This window comes from Cydia pomonella, chromosome 6 (assembly GCF_033807575.1).
Source record: "Cydia pomonella isolate Wapato2018A chromosome 6, ilCydPomo1, whole genome shotgun sequence".
NCBI lineage: Eukaryota > Metazoa > Arthropoda > Insecta > Lepidoptera > Tortricidae > Cydia > Cydia pomonella.
In genome coordinates, this window is record NC_084708.1 from 22,184,830 (window position 1) to 22,207,893 (window position 23,064).

The following is a 23,064-nucleotide window of genomic DNA, read 5'->3' on the forward strand; positions in this document are numbered from 1 at the left end:
AAGATTCCAAAATGGTATAATACTTTGGGAAACCTAGTCACAACAAAAAACAACGAATTTTTAAACAAGAACCGACATTTTTAAATGTTGATATTAATCACTTTTGAAAAGGGTTGTTGTTGCAAGTTTTAAAATTTCAATGGAAAATGTGGGTAGTTAATACAATTTTCAAGTCAGTACACTCTGATCCTTTGTTCGCTGTGCACCGTTCCGTATTAATTGATGTGGCTCTCATACTAACAACTCTTGGCTTTGCTTTTTGGACTGGTGATCTGCAAACTGTACTGACCTGGCATTATTTTGGACTGTGATTGTGTTTTGTGTATTGGACTTTTTCCGTATTCTGTAATTTAAAAAAAAGGAAAAAAAATTGTACCATTTCTTTGCATTTATTCAACATTTTTCAACAACAAAAATCCTTTTTTGGGTACAGTAAAAGTGATTACCGCCAACATTAAATAATGTCGATTCTTGTTTAAAAATTCGTTGTTTTTTTTTGTGACTAGCTTTCCTAAAGTATTATACCATTTTGGAATCTTGGTTAGTTGCGTCAACTTTTAAAAATAATTGCCATAGTGGTGTCGATACTATTTTTTTACACCATGATGATTGAAAGTGGACTGTAAGAAAAAATCTTTCAAAATTGTAGGGACAAAATGAATTTTGATTATTTTTTGTGTAAAAACTACATGTATTATGGTATTTTTAAGAACTGTGTTAGATAGCAGGGCTACTTAAGTTTCCAAAAACAAAAAAAAAACAGTAATATTTGAATATTTGTGACATGGTCGTTAAAAATACCATTAGGGATGTCGATTTTCGATGAATTTCATTTTTTTTCTGTAATTTCTAAAATAATTGAGATATATTTTTTTCCTTATTTTTTCTCGACTAATCATAAGCAGCTCCATCCTCTGGTGCCGGCTTATCGTTGAGTTTTGGGACACGTTGTATAAGACTAAATTATTACAGTTGAAAATTTATTGAACTGGAGTAATTGACAATATTATGCTGAATCCCATAACTCCTTAATTATATCAGATGCCCACCCCAGTCCCAGTCTCCTGTGCTGCCTCCTACAGTTCATGCACGCTCCCTATAGTACTCGTACCATAGACCACATCCATACGCTGCGGCAAGTTATATAGAAGACAGAATATAAGTATAATTTGCCATTATGCTTAGCGTTTGTGGACTATGAGAAAGCCTTCGATTCGGTGGAAACATGGGCGGTGCTGGAGTCTCTTCAGCGATGCCATATTGACTATCGGTATATCAAAGTGTTAAAGTGTTTGTGTAGTAACGCCACCATGTCGGTCCGAGTACAGGAGCAGAGCACGAAGGCGATTCCATTGCGAAGAGGCGTAAGGCAGGGAGACGTTATCTCTCCGAAACTGTTTACTGCCGTAATGGAAGACGCGTTCGAGCTCCAGGAATGGAAAGGACTTGGCATCAACATCAACGGCGAATACACCACTCACCTTCGGTTTGCCGACGATATCGTAGTCATGGCAAAGTCGATGGAGGAACCGAGTTTCGCAACGGGTGGACTTGAAAATGAACATGGATAAGACGAAACTTATGTCAAATGCCAATGTTATGCCCACCCCAGTCCCAGTCTCTGTTGGGAACTCGGTACTCGAAGTTGTTGACTCGTACATCTACCTAGGACAAGTATGTAGTCAAATTAGGTAGGTCCAACTTCGAGAAAGAGGTCAACCGCCGAATCCAACTCGATTGGGTAGCGTTCGGGAAACTACGTAATGTCTTTTCATCCAACATACCTCAGTGCTTCAAGACAAAAGTCTTTAATCAATGTGTGTTACCAGAGATGACTTACGGCTCCGAAACGTGGTCTTTAACTATCGGCCTCATCTCAAAACTCAAAGTCGCTCAACGAGCTATGGAGAGGGCTATGCTCGGAGTTTCTCTACGCGATCGAATCAGAAATGAGGAGATCGTAGACTAACTAAAGTCACCGACATAGCCCACCGTATTAGCAAGCTGAAGTGGCAATGGGCAGGCCACATTGCACGCAGAGAAGATGGCCGATGGGGTCGAAAAGTGCTCGAGTGGAGACTATGGACTAGCAAGCGCAGCGTAGGACGAATTCCCACAAGATGGACAGACGACCTTATTAACCCCTTACCTTACCTTGCCTTGACCTTATTTCGCCGGAAGACGCTAGATGTGGGTCGCTTCCAACCGGTATATGTGGAGGTCCAAGGGGGAGGCAGGTATGTTCAGCAGTGGATGTCTTATGGCTGAGATGATGATGATAAAAACGGCGGCCATAACAACCATAAAACGATCTACACTTATACAATTGTAATTGTACATACTCGTACTTACATTTTATTGCAGTGGCAACATTGTCGTTTTTTGGGCTTGAATTTCAGTAGGCCTACCGCTAAAACCGAAATTCGCAAATTGTGGGGAACTTGCTCTTTTACTCTCACTAAGACGTAATTAGAGTGACAGAGAAAAATACCCGCAATTGACGAACTTCGAGCTTCGCGTTTATAGCCCAGTTTTGAGTATAGTCTGACTGATGTGACATTTGCTCTTGACGGTTTAGGCCCTTCGCGCGACACCGGGGAAGGGAGTCGACATCCGCACTATTTCCGCTCTGCTGAAGCACATGCCCAACTAGACATAGCACGTTGCGTGTTGTGACTCGTCCGTACACAAAAAAAGACCGAGGTGTGCAAGATTTGTCTTTGACGTGTGTAATTTTCTATGTATTTGTGTCGTCATTAGGTACATATTGGATTTTGTATCGTTTCCCCCCATAAAAAATGGCAGAACGATATGTACGGTAGAATATCGCTTGGGCTCCTTCCGACATGTCGGAAGCCCCTAGAGGTCCAGGTGGACTGGAGGGCTTGGTCACTTGTTCTTTAGTATACGAGTATGACATCAATTTCAGTTTACATATTAAGTTGAAATCGTATATGATTTGTTTTATAAATAAGAGAGTGATTTTGATATTTAGTTGGTTCGAATACTCGCTTGGACCTTTCTCCAATTTACACTGTTTTATCGGATAAATTACATCCGTAAGCGAAAATTCGTGGTAATAGTCAGCCGACAATTTTTTCCCACAAGGCACGTAGGTATTGGAAATGATTGTTCGGTTAACATCCCCTCTTTTTCTATTCTAGTCACGTTCCCAGTTCGGTTTCACGTCGCATCGTGGGTGGAACATATAAACTGTAGTTTCGGGTAGTTATTATGTACCATGGGCGGTTTCCATGATAGGTGAGGATCTGGGATGAGCAGGAAATCGATGTATGCGTGTATAGCGCGGTCTGAGCCCTTGGAGCATACAATAATTGGAGTAGCCGTAGATAAGTCGTAATTGCGTAAAAATAGTTTATTTGCGGCACATACGTATTTATTTTATTTTATAAATGTAATTAAGTAATTATTATTCATATTTTATTAAGTAGGTTCCTAACTTTTCGATACCTTACTATTCTTGAAAGCATCTGGAATTATCCTTAGTGACTTCTAAAAAATTAACCTAAAAATCGCTTTTGAAAATTTCAATTATATGTTGTACTATTCCACTAATAAATCAATGCCTCGTAAATTTTTTCAGGGTAATTTTTCAAGCATTTTAATTTTAATTTGGGCATCATTTTTATGAATTGACTATTGAAAAGGTTTCTAGTCACTCTTATCAAAACAGGTTCCGTTATTTGGTAGAAATTCAGTTCATCAGAGAAGTTTACTATAAAATGTATTCGCACAAATGCCCCAATAAAAATTACTCATTATAATTTTGTGTGTGTATTTACAAATATTTTTACGGGTATCAATTTACGTTAAAACATCGCATGGGACCTAGCAGTCTATTATCAACAGTCCTATTTAATTAAACTTCACAACCGAGTGAATAAAAACACAGCCGAGCTAATTAAAAGTTGGTAGCGACGCGATTGGACGCCATTGATTATGGGGGCCACACGACTAGAGTCGGGCAAACTTTACAATCACAAAATTTCTGGAAACTTTCATCAGAAAATTGTTCATTTAACATTTATTTCACTCATTGGCATTTATTTCAAGTGTAATAGAAATCGAAACTAAAGGGCCAATTACATACATATGCTAACAGGCCCGATGTTGGACCCGACGTCGACCCTGAGCTTGCGTTTTCCGTTTCACCAAATATCGGCACATTGTTAACAAATATCAAATATCAAACTTTTATTATTTTAGAGATGTTCTGGTGATTCATGAAACGGAAAACGTGTCTTGCTGAGTCTCAACGTCGGGCCCACTTCGGCCCCGTTAGGATGTGGATGTAATTGGCCCTTAACTAATGCCGGCTCCACATGCTTGACAAACAACGCTAAACACAGCCACCAAATAACAAACACGAACATGTTAAGATGTTTGTCTATTTTGTTTTGTGTTTGCTACTGATCAGCATCGGTGTCGGTTTATGCGACAAAACGGCGGCGGCGAGATTTAGTATATCCGTCGATATTGGTCAGTTTATGTTTGAAAAATACTTTTAAAATACTGCCCACACTAACTGTAGTTAGAAGCGTAGTTTTAGGTAGCAAAAAACCCTTTCCGCAGATTTGATCTCAACAATATTTTTCTCTTAAAAATGGTCTCTCTACAAAAGGGCAGGTCTGACCTTGACCCAAATCCGGGGATAAGGCTGATTGGACCCTTACACGAACGATGTGCTTTCTCTCGTAAAAATCCTCCTATGCCTAGACCTGTTTCTAGCAATTAGGAGGGACTGACAAAAATAATAGGAAGATTTATTAGAATACAATGTTACAATTACAACACATTAAAACTAACATACAATTAGAAAATTTTATACACTAATCAATAATTTAAATTATTGGATCAACTACGAGTACAATGCTTAATAAAAATATCTTGCACCGGGTGCAAAGGTGCCCATCACACTAACCGCGTTACCACGTTGGATAGCGATGGCCAACCTTTGCAACCTTTTGCGTTGACAAAATGAAATATCGACATAACTGTTAACGATACAAAAGTAACGAAGTCAACTATATATAAAATACTAACATTGCTAAGGTTATAGCTACCGCGGTACTCCGCGATATTAAATTTGTTAATTTATTTCTATGTAAATGCATCCCTAAATAGCATATTAAGATTATTTTAATGGGACAGTCATGTCTGAAAATATCTATACGGACAAACGTGCCAGAATTATGTATACACTACCCTAATATATGGGCCATAAAGTCGTGTATACATATTTTTCAATCGTGTCAATGTTTTTAGACTTGACTGTACTTGTAGCAAATTAAATGGGCTTATATCTGAAATTAGTTAAATTAAATTACTATGACACGTTGTGTGCGCCACGCAACGTCAACTGACGTTAACATACTATACCTCCAATCCACATATAACTCGGAAAGACCTTGACCCAACTAAAGTTCCGGGGTTAATCCTGTGGATCTCGAGTTAATGGACGCTGTACGTCACAGATGTTGCGGGGTTGAAGCGATTATAGGGACACGACACAGAAGGTCACAAAATCGACATTACATTTAAAGTTAACTTTAATAATAGCCTAATACCTAATGGAGTTCGAGAAATTTCCAGGAAGACAATTCTGATTAAAGAAATTGTTAAATTTTTCATCTCGTTTTGATACGATCTTGAGTTTTTAACACGTCTATAAAACTGTCTGCTTCGGTTTCGGTTTCTGTCGGACACTACTTAATAACTTTGCACATAGCTGCTGGCCGAGCGGCGCGGGCGCACCAACCTGCTCACGAAGGCGCCGTTGACGCGCGCTGTGCGGACCCTTAACCTAGCAGCCGAGAGCATTGATTTGTTTTGGTGTTCTCTGACTGAATTCACAAAGTCCACATTGTTCACATTATGTTATATGCGCCATAAGTTAAAATATTTTTTTGTTAATAGTTACACTATTGTCTTAGTTCTAGTACCTGTAAAGATAGTTGTAAGTGTGGAAATAAATAAATAAAATAAAATAAAATAAAAATAAGTGAGCCAAGTACGTCCGTAAGTATTATCACGGCTTTAAGAGTCAGCAATGTTGTCTGTGCGAAAATAGAAGATAACACTTTCCGGACAGACTCAAAATTTAGCACCCTTGCATATAAAAATGTACGCAGAGCTTAGCACCTCCGTGGGATAGTTAGCTGACTGTACTTCCAGAAACATAGTCGCAGTTGCCATGCCATGGTCTTAGGTTTAAGAGCATATACATAATGTAGTCAATCCCGGCTACGACCGAGCTGCACTTGGCCTAATTCCGACCCTCCGATGCTGTTAGGGATGCTGCAATCATTTTTTTTGTTTAATCCGATAATTTAAAAACTAAGTCAGATTTTAAACAGCGAGCTGTAGAGCTCGCGATAAGATTCATAAGCTTAAAAAAATGTAAAAAGACGTACAGCGTACTAACAATGGTCTTAAGTGCAGTAGACCCTAGTTGCACTTAAGTCCTTTATGCCAATTTCCACCATTTTGAACACTTTCCAAAAAACGAAACGGCATAAATTTTTATTTAACTATCAGTAGTTAAATAATTTTTTTATGCCGACCCGTTTTTATGGAAAGTGTTTCGTTTTTAAGAACCTGCTCACATAATTTCAAGAGAACCGTTTGAGAAGAATTGCGACTAGTATTCAGTATTCAGTATTTATTTCTTGCAAACCATGGTACATATTTAGTTCTTATACATATCATATGGTATCACATGGGACCCTGAATAAGGTATAGCAAATATCAGATATTCTAACTCTCTTAAATATCTGAAGATACTTAATATTATTATTAAATAGTACAACTATAGAGGAAAACATCCGGGCATTACGAAAGCAGTTTGCCTGGGTCAAAGCGGAGACTTTTGCAAACGCTATGCTCAATAATACATTTTAATAGTTTATTGTAGTATTTTTCAAACAGCTACGGTGATAGATGTCCTCTCAATAAAATGTTGAGAGATTTTGCGTCTTAAAGGTTACATATTGATTTTTTTATGTTTAAATCTCGTATATAAAAGCCCTTACAATCTCAGCGTACCCACTCATGTCAATGCTAATGGTGCCTATTATACAGTGGTAAAAAGGGTAAATAAAAACAAATCTTCGAGGCTTAAGGCAAAATAAAATTGTTAGTAAAGTTGACAACCCTTACTCTCATGTATATTTGTAGATTGTAGCACGTTTTCAGCTGTACGAGTAAGTAGCCTTTTGAGTGGAGTGGAGATTTTTCATAACTGTCTGTACATTGCAAAGGGGTGGTATAAAAAAATTATATACCTAATATTGTTGGCCGTAAGTTCAGTATTGCCTACGTACGAGTATAGCTTATATCCACTCACATGATTCCGATTTTAACGAAAGGTGCCCTGAATTGCTCTGCCATTTCGCAGATACGACGGCACAGTGTCGTGATATCTTCAAAAATCGATAACTTTGCTTCTGCTTAAGCATTTGGAATAATTCTTTCGGTTTTATAATGGTAAAGAAACAAAAAAATTTTTTTTCTTACTTTAGCTATTTGCTGTTATAATAAAAATAATTATTAAAAATTCACGAAGTTTACCCAAAGGAATAATTTCCGAGTTATAGTAGAAAACTATTTTTAATAAAAAATCTAAATCGATAACATATCTTTTTTTTGTATTCAATTTAAAGAAGGCTTAATAAGCTTTTAATTGATACTAAAAACCTTGACAGCTCACCTATAAAATTGCAGAGTAAAACTGATTCAAATTCTGATAAGGAACTTTCGAATTGCTCCACCTGGCGTGTAACTATGTGCTATGTTCGTGATTTTTTTGTGGCTTATTTAGACACTGAAGTACAAAAATATAGTAAAAAACCGTTTAAGACACTAATTACCTTGAAATAAAATACATAATTTATGTAATTATGACAATGATAGTGCCTTTATAACTTAAAATAACAAAAGAGTATTTACATACCTACTAAACTTTGGTGTTTTTAAAACGGCCGATCACCAACAACCGAACTAACTTATAACTACACTAACACGTATAATATATACACCATAACATACACTTTACAACAAATTAAGCACAATAAGCAAATAGTAACTATTAACACATGAAATTATACTGATTACAAACGTAAATAAACAAACAAACTGACCTGCGCCATGTCAAAAACAAAGATGGCTACCTATTTAGGTCGGAGACACAACAGTCGCGCGGTGCAGATGTTCAACAGAAATAGGAACTTTTAACACATTCACTGCCAGACGAAAAACGGCAAGCTACCCCAGGATCCGGGCAATATAGCAAAGAAATATTAGTAAATAGAAATTGTAAGTAAGTAGTAACAAACACCCCAAAACGCGTATGCAACGTCTAGTGTACCACATGCCTTACGATGTACAGAAATGCTTTAAGCAACCAGAGTTGCTGTGTTTGTACTTACAATTTTCCGTCACATGGTTTGTTCGCTAATCCTGGATAATACACAGTGATTTAATGCATTTTATTGTTTATTAATGTAATTTAATAATCGAACTATTTAATGACTATAGGTTGCTCAAGATATATTTGGTAATCATAGAAATCTAGGGCATTAAAATAGGAAACACGCCAAAAATCTACAGAGTTATTGGTTTGAAGTGAGATTTTATGGTCATCAATATTAAGTAGGTCTAAAATATAGTTTTAATCTAATAGACCAATAAACGCGGAGTAATTTAATATATAATACTAACAGAAATATGTAAATTTGAATACTTACGGCATTTTAAAACACGCAGCAACTTTTAACACACGCACTTTTCCGAACAACTTGCAAAGTGACATAGATAAAAAATACTGTGGTTATGTCTATGTGGTTGAAACATTTTTTAAATATTGTCACGTTGGTATTCTGTGTTTTAATAATTGTTTACACCATATCTGTGCAGCCCTTCACAGATAAGAAATAAAAAACCGCATACACTCCGTTCGCAACTCGAGTTGCGACGATCATTTTAGAGGTGCGAAATGTTGAAACCTTAGTTGCTGGAATCATGTGAGTGGATATAAATCGTATCATTCACGACGACTAGAGATGGGTATTGAGTAAATATTCACGGGTAAATATTGAATACTGACTAAATCCTGCTCAGTATTTACTCAATATACCCGTATTTACTATACCTAAATTGGTAGGTAAATATATCGAGTGCTGAAAGGGGCAAATTTGAAACATAGGTGTATTTTGTAGGCCGCTACTACTAGTATTATATGATCTGTGCCGCTACTGGATTAAGTAGTTACTCAAAATTGTAAGAAATGTATTTTTATCATTTGTGGTCGGACATCTCCGCAAAATTTAGGATTATTCGGAACGACGACGGATACTTATGAAAATCTACTTTGAAACGAATACCATAAAATGGGGTGAGTATGGGACAAAACTGACATTTAAACCTCGATAAAACTTTATTTTTACAAGTGGCAAACTGATTTTTATACATAATAAATGTTCCGGTCGTTTAAATTTTAGTTTTTTATGATTTTGTATAGTTCCATTTTATAACTTTAAAGATAAATACGAAATAGTAGGAAATCCCAGCTTACCCCGTAGTAGGGGTGAGGAGGGATTTCCTACTAAGGTCAGTTTTGAAAATGGTTTGATCGACACTTTGGGATTATGAACATTATAATAGCTTGATTTGTTATTAGAATATATAATTTACGTAGCCGTAGCCTGTAAAAACCAACTCACCCATCTAACATCCCTCCTCACCCCATTCATAACCCAACTGCCCTCGTAATCCCTACTCACCCCATTTTACGGTGCCTATCGAATATCTAGTCCTTTTACATGAAGAATATGCTTTGTTGTTTTTGTAATAAAATGGGAGTTCTCTGAAAAACCTCAAGTCGCCACTTAATTATACGAGTCTAATAAGTTTTTGGCAAAAATGACATTTTTGGTACAAGCTTTTATCGCTGACTGTAAGTACTTTTTTTCCACAGGCAACTAATACTCATCGAGACAATTCTAAAAACCCTAAACACAATTAGGTTGCGTTGTTTTAACACAGAGTTCCTATGGCTACCTCCTGTCTCCATCATCAGATCAGCTTGATGGTACCATAATATTGCATTGTCACCTTCATCATTTCAGCTTCATCGAAAACCGGAAAGTGGGTCAGATTTAACTTGCAAGATTTGCCCCATACATACTAATAAGGCAAGTTAAATAAAACTTTTATTTAACTTGCAAGTGCACTTGATTTTACAAGCTTTTATTATAAAAGCTTGTAAAAACAGTCAAGTTAAGACTTATTTAAAGCGCAGGACTAAGAGGGCTCGAGTCGTAACCAACGCTAGTTACAAAAATGAAAGAGATTTTCCAACTCCAAACTACAACCTGAGCTAGACAAGTTGACACGCATTCAAATTCCGCGCTTGAAATTCCCGTCGCTTCGTTCCCGACTCGTAATGAGGTGAGGGATGCCGTGGACACGGAATTTTAGATATTTGCGGCGGCATGCGGAATTTGATGCAAGTGTTTTACTGGCAGAGATGGAATACCTTAGTTACTAGGTTAGGTTCATTTGAATGTACGTAAACTCTGTTACAACTTAATACAATATTGACGTGTTAATAAAAATATTATATGCTATATATCATTGTTACATATTTGCCATCAAAAACGTTTTTCAATTAAAAAGACACGTCAAGATCGCGTATTTTTTCCTAATGGTAATTTAACTAAATATTTCTAATTTATTTCAAATGAAACAACGCATTTAAAAATTGAATACAAAAGTTTTTACAAAATCTAGGCTATAGATGGTGAATTTTTAAAGAACGCTTAATATCTGTCAAAGTTTGATGACACATCCTTGTCGGTAAACAAGTACTGGTAGACAGAAAACGACGAAAATCGTTTTTATTTTTTGGACGCCCTTTTGCATTGGCGCCCAACGTGGGACCAATATTTGTTAATGCGACAATAGAACTACGTAACGTTGGTGAAAATTGAACTATAAATTACGAGTATCATCAAATACAACGCTCTGAACAGGTGAATATAAGCATAAAAAGGTATACATGAAAATCTACCCATCATTCCTAATATGTATCTCTTCAATGGCCCCCAAAAACTCAACACGAGGATCTAAAACCATATTTAACCACATTTTAAGTTGTCTTGAGGCTCTGCAGTATGGGATTCTTCAAAAAAGTAGTTTAGGTAAATGGTGTGCAACATGTATGTTGCACGGATAGAATTGCCGATGTCCATAGGTATGCTAACCACTTATCTATAAAAGGTGTAAAAAATAGTGGGGATCCGTTGAAGGGATATTCGATATCGTGTTATAAGAGTAATTAGAAAAAAATAGAAGTTTTTATTTTGACACGAAACATTTTTTGCCTTTGTATCATGGGTTGATGATCCACTTGGTCTACCAGCCTAATAGAAAAAAAATCGTGTATTTTTTTTTCTTTTTATTTTTTTCCTATTTTTTAAATCATGTAAACAAGATATATTACCCGAGCTGTGTGCCGGTTTGCCATTGACGTGGTATATAAATAATCAGTATTTTTTTTCCTTTTGTCCCCAGAACAACACTTCCTGTTGCCCAATTCAGCCGTGGCGACTTCTCCCTGTGGTCAGTCCTGAAGAACTGCGTCGGGAAGGAGCTGTCTAAGATCACCATGCCGGTCGTGTTTAACGAACCGCTGTCGTTCCTGCAGCGCATGCTGGAGTACTTGGAGTACGCACACTTGCTGCGCATGGCGTCGGAGCAGACGGACCCGGTGGCGCGCATGGAATACATCGCAGGTCAGCAGGTGTTGAATTAAATTAACTATATTAATTTAGCTGTGTATGCACAGTAGCAGCGGCGCCTGAACGGATAGATCCGGTGGCGCACATGGAATACATCGCAGCTAAGGTTTATTTGTGTGAAAGTCAGCATAAGAGCAGGTGAGTCGCCTAAGGGGAAGCAGTCATCGTCGTTCATGGACAATGGACATTAACAACATAGAATGACCTGCTTATACGTAGCACATAATAAAGCGTCTGAAAAAGAATAGACGTAGAAGTCATGGCATCCTCCTGGAGTAGATTTAGTACGGGTGCTGAGACAGAAGCTGTCACAGATCAAGAGCTGATACTGAAATGGAAAATATTTAACAAGATAATAACTTATTGGACAAACAAGCATAAAATACCAGTTTAGACCAAAACAATACAAGTATAACCTCTGCTTTTCTGAGACATCTTCTTTTCTAGTCATTACACAGAACATTATTGTAGCATGGATGAAGGATATTAGAGTTTGGCCATTAAATTGTAGCGTGATTTCTCTTTACTTGCAGCATTTGCAGTGAGCGCCCTAGCTTCCAACTGGGAGCGCCTGGGCAAGCCCTTCAACCCGCTCCTTGGAGAAACCTACGAACTCGAGCGCCCAGAATTCAGGGCAGTTTGCGAGCAGGTTTGTAAATGATAAATACTTTTCTATTGTTATCTGGCTTTGGTTTTATCAACACAAGAATTGTAAAAATTGATTGTAGTTGGGAACACTGTGTGGAACGTTAAGGCAAGTCTTGTTCTTGTAACAGATGGACAGATCAATTATAGGTGTTCTACTCCATTGAAGTTCGTTGTAAGAAACGCCACAAATAAACGCCTGTTATACATGGTGATTCTATTCGTTTTGAGCCGATAAAGATGTATCCAACTAATCTTATGAAGTGTAGAGACGATCATCAGTTACGAGGAAATAGCTGAAGAAGGAAATCAAATTCCACTGATACTCTATTTTGTACGCTACAACAGAACATTTATGCTAATGTGCTTAAACTATCTTAGGTGTCTCATCACCCCCCAGTGTCTGCGTTCCACGCTGACAGCCCCCACTTCGTGTTCCACGGCTCCGTACACCCCAAGCTCAAGTTCTGTGGCAAGAGCGTTGAAATTCAACCCAAGGGTCATGTCACAGTTGAGCTTCCCAGGTTTGTTATCATATACCTACCCAATGAATACTCTTGATGCCAACTTGTAGAGTCTATATTATAAAAAAATTACTTAGGCCAACACAGTGAACAAGATAGCTGTTACTACACGTAGCCTAAGTAGCCATTATGCGTAGAAATGGCCCGCCCCGGACATAACATCCACTTAACCTAATCTAATTTATTAACACAACCGCTTTACATGTACAAAACGGACCCTTAAAAACACCAACTTTTTTTCAGATGGGGCGAGGCCTACACTTGGACTAACGTAAACTGTTGCGTTCACAACGTGATTGTGGGAAAATTGTGGATCGAGCAGTATGGTGCCATGGAAGTCACTTGCCATGGTGGTGCAGGGCTAAAGGCGAATTTGGCGTTCAAACCTGCTGGTTTTAACAACAGGGATCTGCACCGTGTTGATGGCTTCATTACTGACCAGAAGTAAGTTCTGAATATAAGGATTGTGGGATTCTGCTGCGTGTGGATCGTAGCCAAGCTGTAGTGCAGTACGGTGCGACGGAGATGAGATGCCATGGTGGCGAGGGGCTGAAGGCGTAGGTGTAGATCCCTGTTGTTATGCTAGAAGGTTTGAACGCCAGTCAAACCTTCTGGCATCACAACAGGGATCTACACCGGATTGATTGTTTCATCACTGACCAGAAGTAAGTCCTGAATGGTGCCATGGTGAAATGCTGATGCGTGTGGATCATGGGCCAGCAGTACAAGGTGCTAGGTGACGTGTGATGAAAGTGTGGCGCCACTGTGCCACCACTGTGGTGCAATCATTCATAATTTCACACCTCTCGCGCGCAATTATCAATTTGTTGCTTAATCTGTGCCCAGTCGATTCGCGCGACCAATCAAAGCCCGTCACCCTTCCACGGGTCGCTCTGATTGGTCGCGCGACCCGGGGTTCACAATATGGCGTTTTAGCCCTAAAAATACTTCTCGAAGTTTCCTCGGTTTCCTCCCTTCTGCTCGCGACCGCCGCCCAGAGCGCATCATCAACGCCCCACGACATGTGTTTATATGCAATACGAAAATACAAGTATTCTCCAACTCGACTTGTTTCACTTCGAGGTCTTCGAGACTAACCTATCACCCAAAAAAGCACGAGACTGAGCATGGCTTGCAGCTTGCGACTGATGCAAAATTACTCGTAATCTGTAATTTTTTATTATCAACTAATAAAAAACCTAGAAGTAGTTTCATTCCACATCCCACTATAATAAAAAAATAAATGTCTCTATTTCAGCAAAAAGAAAATCCGCTTCCTCTACGGCAAGTGGACGGAGTTCATCAAAGTCTGCAGCGCGGCCGCGCACGATCAGTGGGCGCGGGAGCAGGAGGCCAGTGCCACACCGGCGCATACGCCTAAGAAAGTGCTGGCTAAGCTCAATAGCTTCAAAGTGGGCGCGCTGCGGTCTATGTCTATTCAAGACGTTAGTTGGCTCTTTTACTTGTGGCTGGTGCCTTAAGGCCAGTTTAAAGACTACATGCGCTTTTAATATATGTATATGGCTGCTCGTTCATATGAATTACTAGCTATAAACATTGATTGCCAACTATTAAAATAGTTAGCTGCATAATAAGCTATACAAATACTATTCCTGTACTTCCGAAGAAGTATTAAGTAGTTGCGATAGAGTGTTGCCACGCAATTTCAAGTTTTGGTAGAATCAGTTACCTATAATTTTAACTAAATATCTGTTTCAGCCGGAAGAACCAGACAATGATGAGGTACCGAAGTCAGATGACACATATAACATCGACATTCCTGGCTCAACCACCCTCTGGGAAGCGAGGAGCCGACCCACCAACAGTGCACAGGTAAACTGTCGTTGAAATTTTTCTGTCACTTTCACTCAAAGAGGCATGCTAGCTAAGTGCCATGAACAACAGGATAAAAGTGAATAAGTTTACGATAGTAATAATTCTTAGTGACATTTTAATCTATAATCTTTTGGCAAAAATAAACATCTAAATATCCCTCGTCATTTTTTTCGGCGATCTTGTTTTACTTGCATATTAAATTAATTACTACTTAGAAGATCGAGAAATCGGTAATAAATGTCGCCACTATTAGCTTGATAGTATTGTCTTTATTCAAATCTGATTTTCCAAAATCCACTTCACATCGAACAACTGTTTTCTGACATATTCCAGTATTACCAATTCACTGAATTCGCCATGTCGCTAAACGAGGTGGAGCGAGACATGAAAGGGCAGCTGTGCCCGACGGATAGTCGGCTACGTCCAGATGTCAGGCTTTTGGAGCAGGGCGACATTGATGCTGCAGCTGCCGAGAAGACCCGGCTTGAGGAGAAGCAGAGGACAGCCAGAAAAGCGCTAAAGAAGTCACCTGATGGCTGGCAACCTAGGTAAGTTCAAATCATTGGATATTAATAAAAGACTGAAAACCATGTGCAAGGGACAGTTGGCAGCGTCTGGACAATAGGCTGTTGGAACAAGTAGACATTGATGTTGAAGCTGCCAGGAAGATCCGGTTTGAAGAGAAGCAGAGGACCTGCATATATTAGTGAAACCACCTGAAAGACTTCAGTCTTTCACAATCCAGTCCAGTAAAAGGATCTGATGCCAGGTTTTAGAACATGGTTTGAAACACAACTGCTGCTACTGCTGAGAAGGCTCAACAATTCTGATGTCCTTTTCCTCTCATCTAAAGTAGGCTAACTGAGGAATTACCTTATAGGAGACCACAACCATAATAATACTGCTGTTGTAACTCCTGGTGGTGAGTAAGGTTGTCAGAGTTCCCGAGGGTACACTGTGTTGATGATGAGGGGTCTGCAAATATCCCCACTGATATATAATATTATAAATGTGAAAGTTACTCTGTCTGTCTACTTGTTTCACCTTCACGCTTAAACTGCTGCACCGATCTATATGAAATTATGGTATGGAGATACTTTAAGGTCCGGAACCTATATAGGGTCCAACGGTACGTTACGGTAACGGTACATAGCGTCTATGTCCTTACATAGGGTAGTTTTTATCAATTATCATCGTAATTCTACGCAGAAAAAGTCGCGGGCAGAAGCTATATATAGTTACTAAAAATCAGAATAAGAAATGTAAAATATTTCATTTGTTATTCCAGGTGGTTCAGTCAAGGTACGAACCCCTACACGAAACAGGAGGACTGGCTTTACAACGGCGGTTACTGGGACCGCAACTACCAACATCTAAAGGACATCGACATATTCTAAGATCTCTTAATATCAGATCTACTGTGTATCATTTGGTGTATCACCGATGTGTAGCCATAGTTTTCTTATGCGCTAAAAGTGCAGTACTCAGTGATGCTTAATCTATATTGATGTGTTTATATCAGCTAATTCTTATATATGTTCAGATTTAAAGATATATGAAACTAATTGTTGGTCGTATCACTTGTACAGTGTCCAGCGGCAGATTTCTGAATTTAAATTAAAATATATTTCGATCTAGATAGGCGGAGCGGTTGGTTTAGTTCCGTGGGTGTTGCGTGTTGATTGGAAACTGGAACTCTGACCAGCAGAGCATCGTCCATATGATATTCACGCGTATCGTATATCGTATTAAGTGAATTTCACTTAGTAGCGCAAGGCGTAAGTTTTTTTATGAATTTCGGAAGACATTTTAGAAAATGCTAAATCCGCATTCATCTTCTTTTAACAAAAATAAATCGCTTTGGCTTATCTGTTTAAATTAAATCGGACATCTGCCACTGGACTCTCTATATTTATTGATCTCACTTGGTATTCAGAGTGCAATGAAATTTGCCCTTATAATATATTTAAAATCTTAATACGCTACCCAAAGACAGTAAAATGAATTATATCAATTTACAAAATAATAAGCAATCTTGTCACCCTAATTATCAAATGACAATTTTATTGAGCTCCATTTTAATGCTTTCCATGAATACGTTATGAAACTATGTGAGTGATAATATTTTTTAAGTAGGTATTTAACTATACTTTTAAAAATACTGCCATTATTTATTGATTTATTTCTTCTTAACTGAATTGAAAGCAAGTTTCTAAATAAAATATACCTATATACCTATTTTAAATATGATCCTTCCTCCATATCTGATATTTGTTTAAACAACTGAGCAAAATAATTTAGCAAATTTTAATAAAAACTATTTTTTTGCATTTAGTGATTATAAATTAAAATTTGATGTAGAAATAATAGCTTAATTATATAATACGATTGCGAATCATTAGAAAATAAAAATAACATTATATTGAATAAGTATATAAACATTACTTAGTCTAAACAGGCGTGTATATTTGATTCGTAAACGCAAGAATTTCTTACTGTCTGTCTAAAATAATATAAAGTCAATCGGGACACGGGGCAGGTATCTCGTTTGACTTTATGTGTTTACCCGGGGTAACTGCGCCTATTTCACAAATACAAGTATGGCGTAAAATCACAGAATAAGTACCGTACAGAAAAGAAACTTCCTACAAAACCGAAGTTTGACAGCCATTCAGGAATAAATCATGTTGTCCCTTTCTAATGCATGGCATTATCCCTTTCGGCTATTTAGCATTGTCAAAATTTAAGTCTATATCTTATATGTGGTTGTGCACGCAGGGGTACGTCAAGCTGCGCCAACCCTAATAATTGCTCATAGCAATGCTAAGCCGAACGGAGCTGAGACTGCCCGAAAGAATCAGTTTCGCTCCACTGGTAAAGTTTAGACTTTACATTACTTTACGAGATAAAACGGTCGCGATGGAGGAACCTACGCCAAGTATTAATGGAATAGACGCATTTGCCCCAATTCATAGAGAAATAAGAAGTAATAGAGTGCTCACTCCATACATCAGTTTTAGTACCAATATGCTTATTATTTTCGACTGCGAAAATAATAAGCATTTTGGTACCAAAACTGATATATGAAGTGAGCACTCTATTACTTCTTATTTCTCTATGCCCAAGTGTAGATAGTTTCGTTGATTTTTCACTCTGTTTCTGTTTTAAAGTAATGCAAACATAAAACAAATTGGAGTCAATTATTAAATATTTGTTAGATAAACTGTGGGGTTTAAGGGCATTGCTATGCGTAGTTGGATGTCTATTTAAAACTATTATACTATCTCTAGCATTCTAAAGTTGTTCTTACAAATGTAATAATGCGTAGAGTTAGACCAAGCTAAGTTGGCAGCGATTCTGATACCACAGACTACGCAAGTGTTATTTAAACGTAATAATTTCATGGAAGTTTGACTTTTAAAGTAACACTCGCACAGCCTGGTCTATCAAAATCGCTGCCAATCTAACTCTTGTACCTATATTTGATATTTTGTTAAATGTATATATAAAATAAAACAAAATGGGGGCGAGATGATCTCAAATATGTAGTGTTATATAACAAGCATTTGATGCTACCAGTAATATTCAAGTTTGTATAGCTTTAAGACGTATTTAATAAACGTGTTTTAAGCTACCTTTACACTGAAGCGGACATAAGGGCCAATTATCGTACATCCACACTTCCCGATATCGGGCCCGAAGTCAATCCCAATGTCCGGCCTGATAACCGTTTTCCGTTTCACGGAATATCAGCACATTGTTAACAATATTTGAAATGTGAAAATACTGTCTCTTATCGCGAAAAATAATAATAATAAATTCTTTTATTTCAATTCATTTTTCATTTTTATGGTTAATGTTTGATATTTTTTTTGCATTTGAACTATTTTTTAACATTTCAAATATTATTAACGATGTGGCTGATGTGCGAAACGAAAAACGACTCTTGCTCAGGAGGCCTACCGCGAAAACCGAATTCGTGGTGATCTTTCTCTTTTACTCTCACTAAGACGTAATTAGAGCGACAGAGAAAAATGCCCGCAATTGAAGAGCTTCGATTTTCGCGGTTATAGCCCAGGCCTGACGTCCGATGTTGGGTTTAATATTATATATGGGCGGTTTAATATTCATTTAAATTGTTTTTTTTTATTTTGTATGTCATAACTGTTATACAATGTAAATGTTTTGAAAAGATGTGTCCCGCAGAGTTTTTTGCCGGTTCCATATTGGGATACCCTCCTCAAATTGAGGTGGGATTTAAATTTTCTCGACGCAAAGGTGTAGGGATAGAGTCGGCGTAGCTTTATTTGACGTTCATAAGCGCATTGTAATATGCCTACCTACTCCGAAAATAAACTTTACAGTACATATGGTGCTACTTTGCCGCACTAGTGCGAAAATTAGCAAATTACGTTACTCTGTCCAACATTTAAAGGGGCATATGTACTGTAAAACGTTGTACAATACATGTGCGAATAGGTAAATCGCAACTCGTGTCGATTACTTGTTTCGAATTTCCTATTTTTCGCACTTGTATAGTAATGTACTAATCTCTATCTTTAACAATTTTTATAGCACACGCAGTGGAAGTGCTACGTCATAATTTCATAGAAATTCGAGGCTTATAATAACACTTGCACTACGTGTGTTACCAAAATTGTTGTAGACGTGTCTAGATTTGACTCTAACCAGAATTGATTTTGCTAAAAATGATATGAAGATGTATATCTATTTTAATTTTAAAGGTAATCGTAACTAGCTGAAAATATTATTTGAAGTAAATTCATTGGAAATTGTTGAGGCAATTAGTACCTTTCGATAAAAAATTGTATGAATATAGTAAAGGGCATTTAGCTAATTAATTAATTATAATGCTTGTTGTATTTGTCTTGCTTTATTGCTTTTCAATTCCGTTAGTTATCTTTTTTTTACACTTTTTTTCATGTAAAATTTAAAATAATTCTCACTTTACCTCTTCTGTCGAAACTATTTCTCTTACTCAATATATTTTGACTAATTTATTTCGAAGTGAATTACTTGTAAACACCGAAATGACATTAATAAAATACGATGTGTAGGTAGGATGTGTACTTCATACTCGCGAGGTACTATTATGGAACCCAAAATCGTTTGGTTCTCAAAGTTTTAAATAGTTGGATGGGTTCCGTATGAGCTTACGCGCGGTATTGATAGAATGACAAGATTAGCTTTTAAATGGCTTTTAAGCACGCACTATGTGCCGTAAATCTCATACAATTATCCAAAAAAGTATCAAGCCAGTAAAAAAATTAAATTAAGAAAGCTCGCCAATAGTGTATTGTATAAATATATGGCAAAGAGCATACCTAGGTAATCTATTTTTCATTAAAAAGTTAAGGTAAGAGTTTATAGTAAATAAAAAGAAATGAAATTTTTTACAATTTAATTTAAAAAATTATTGTTATTATTCACGTATTCTTATGTTAGATAAACGATCGACATGTTTTGATCCAGATTTCGAGGATCTTCCTATGGCTCAAATATTGGATCGAAAGATATCGAGCGTTTATGCGACGACGCGACGACGTGAGTAATCCGTTTAAGATAATATGTTCGAGTCACACGGGAGTTTTATAATTAAAATAACAAGAAATTGTATATTTTTAGTTTTTTTTGGCACTATTTTAGTCATAATATTATTTACAGTACATATGGTGCTACTTTACCGCACTAGTGCGAAAATTAGCATATTACGTTACTGTGTCGAACATTTAAAGGGCCATATGTACTGTAAAACGTTGTACGATACATGTGCGAATAGGTAATTCGCAACTCGTGTCGATTTAAAACACTCCCTTCGGTCGTGTTTTAATTTATCGCAACTCGTTTCGAATTTCCTATTTTTCGCACTTGTATCGTAACGTACTATTATCAAATATAACTCTGAGCTAGTAACACACTAACTAATAACCACATGTGTTTTAATACAAATCATAAGCATGCAAGGATTTGTTATATTCTGATGCTGATTAACAATATAAATTCAAATAATAAAACAATAGACACTGCAAATTGCATAAGGCATTTGTTAATACTTGCATATTATTATTCACTCTCATATTTGTTAAATGGGGTATATAAAAAGAGGGTAAAATAATAGTTATCCGTAGACGTAAAGACATAATTATCTTCTGTCCGTATTATGGGAAAATATCAGCTTTTTCTTACCACCTTTTTGTATCTGCTTCACAGTTTTCATATAACTAGTGGCTCTGCTGTGAGCTGTTGCTGTAGACTTCGCGATCACTAAAGTTTACATTTTTTTTGGAATAAAATTAGGTGCAATATGTGTAAATATATCTTAAACTTCAACTGGATCACAATGGAACTTTGTCGAAATGGCGTTTCTTATGCTTACCTACTGCTTTTACTAATTATTTCTTTTACTTAACAATCCTGATATGGCATTTGCTGTGTGCTTAGATATATACGTTATAATTTAAATTAATGAAAAATATTAAACAGACAGTTAATTATTATAATTCTGACCTTAATTGAAAATAATGACATCATCTTCAAACGTTTCTTTAAGAACTTATTTATTGTTTTAACATTTATTTGCCTTGTATCAAAAATTACCTGTAATTGCATAGAGATATTTAAGGAATTTTATATTATAAGAAATTAATGTTTCCTATAAGTAATAAGTGTTCTATTGTTAGAAAAGTTGTCTCAGAAAAGGCAACTGGTTGAAAACCCAATAATAAACTGAAAAACTCTTCTAGAAATAGATTGTTTCTTGTGTATACCTATGTCCTCGAAGGCAATAAGTAAATATTACAAAGTAGCCATTTGATTAGAGTATTGCATTAAGAATAGTGAGTTGTAAAAAATTCGTCTCTTTTTGGTTTAACTAGTAAAATCTACGTAGTTGGTATTATGCAAAATTTAACCCTATAACTTTGAAACAAAGTTCAAAATCATGTGGGAAATATATTTGCCCTATAAAGGCTTAACTGATTTATTGTATAATCGTCACAATTTTGGCCGCTTGTCAGTTGAAAGGTTATTTATGTATGCAGTCGATTGGTCATTTATTTTTTTGCAGCAACATTTTATAGATGGTATTAAACAGCGTTCGGCGTCAACAGGATACCAAAGCTTAAAAGCATTTATTTGTAAATTATAAAAATAAAATTTAAGAAAAGTGTAAATTTACTTGGATACTAAGAGTAGAGCGTGTTTGAAAACTAATAAAAACAATTGGGATTAGGAGAAACATAGTTTTAGGATACGAAAACGTTTTCGTTTGTCTACACTTTTTCTCACATTTGAACTCGTCACTGCAGAGCAGCGTTTGAGCGGCAAATTAAACATTGTAGCTAAAATATGTAACTAGTTAAGTAAGAATATTTTAAGACCAAGGAACGGGTGTATAGTGACCAAAGAGATGTCGGTTGTAAATGTAGCCAAAGTAGGCTTTATATTAGCTCGTGTAAATGTTCTAGGAAGACGGTTATAAAAAAAATATTCAAACGTGTATACCTTGAAATAAATATGATTATTATGGTATTTACTTATTTTCTTAACCTTAACAAAACCTCAATTTTTTGCTCTTATTTGCTTTTTTTACAAGCTTTTATTTACTTTCACCTGACCGTTGTCTGTTTGTAATCAAATCTTGCAAGTTAAATTTGATCCACTTCCCGGTTTCCGATTGAGCTGAAAATTTGCATACATATGTAAGTCGGGTGACAATGCAATATTATGGTACCATCGAGCTGATCTGATGATGGAGACAAGAGGTGGACTCTGTGATAAAACAACGCAACCTAATTGTGTTTAGGGTTTTTAGAAATTGCTCGATGAATATTAGTTGCCTGTGGAAAGAAAAGTACAGTCAGCGATAAAAGCTTGTACCAAAAATGAAATTTTTGCCAAAAACTTATATCTACTTACCAAAAGGTAAATTAGCTGTCTAGGCCAGCATCGTCATATCCTCGACATCTAATAGAGCATAGGCCAAAGATTATGGCGCTATCGCTCGAAACGATGCCACCATACCTATGATTTAGTAGATGGCGCCACTTTTTGATATTTAACACATATCACTGAAAGAATAAGGATCAAAGTCAAATGGCGTTCTAAGTTTTAATCATGTGTCGAAAGATGTCAGTAAATTTACTGTGGCTACAAAGTTTTCTTTGACAATCCACCTCTATTTCAAATTCTCTTTGTCGTCGTAGACCATTAGGGGTCCG

General features: G+C 36.7%; 1 protein-coding gene across 5 annotated transcripts in view; it reads left to right on the forward strand.

The window, feature by feature from the left end:
* The window catches only part of LOC133519290 (oxysterol-binding protein-related protein 1), an 85,225-nt gene extending 66,601 nt beyond the window's left edge, over nucleotides 1–18,624 (forward strand). For all 5 annotated transcript variants that reach the window (XM_061853310.1, XM_061853311.1, XM_061853309.1 and 2 more), the window contains 8 exons: nucleotides 11,593–11,813; nucleotides 12,353–12,468; nucleotides 12,846–12,988; nucleotides 13,232–13,432; nucleotides 14,247–14,433; nucleotides 14,708–14,821; nucleotides 15,158–15,372; nucleotides 16,113–18,624. In XM_061853310.1, the coding sequence (XP_061709294.1) occupies nucleotides 11,593–11,813; nucleotides 12,353–12,468; nucleotides 12,846–12,988; nucleotides 13,232–13,432; nucleotides 14,247–14,433; nucleotides 14,708–14,821; nucleotides 15,158–15,372; nucleotides 16,113–16,221 (1,306 nt within the window). In that variant the 3' untranslated portion in view covers nucleotides 16,222–18,624. The remainder of the gene's footprint in view (nucleotides 1–11,592; nucleotides 11,814–12,352; nucleotides 12,469–12,845; nucleotides 12,989–13,231; nucleotides 13,433–14,246; nucleotides 14,434–14,707; nucleotides 14,822–15,157; nucleotides 15,373–16,112) is intronic.
* Nucleotides 18,625–23,064: the final 4,440 nt, after the last annotated feature.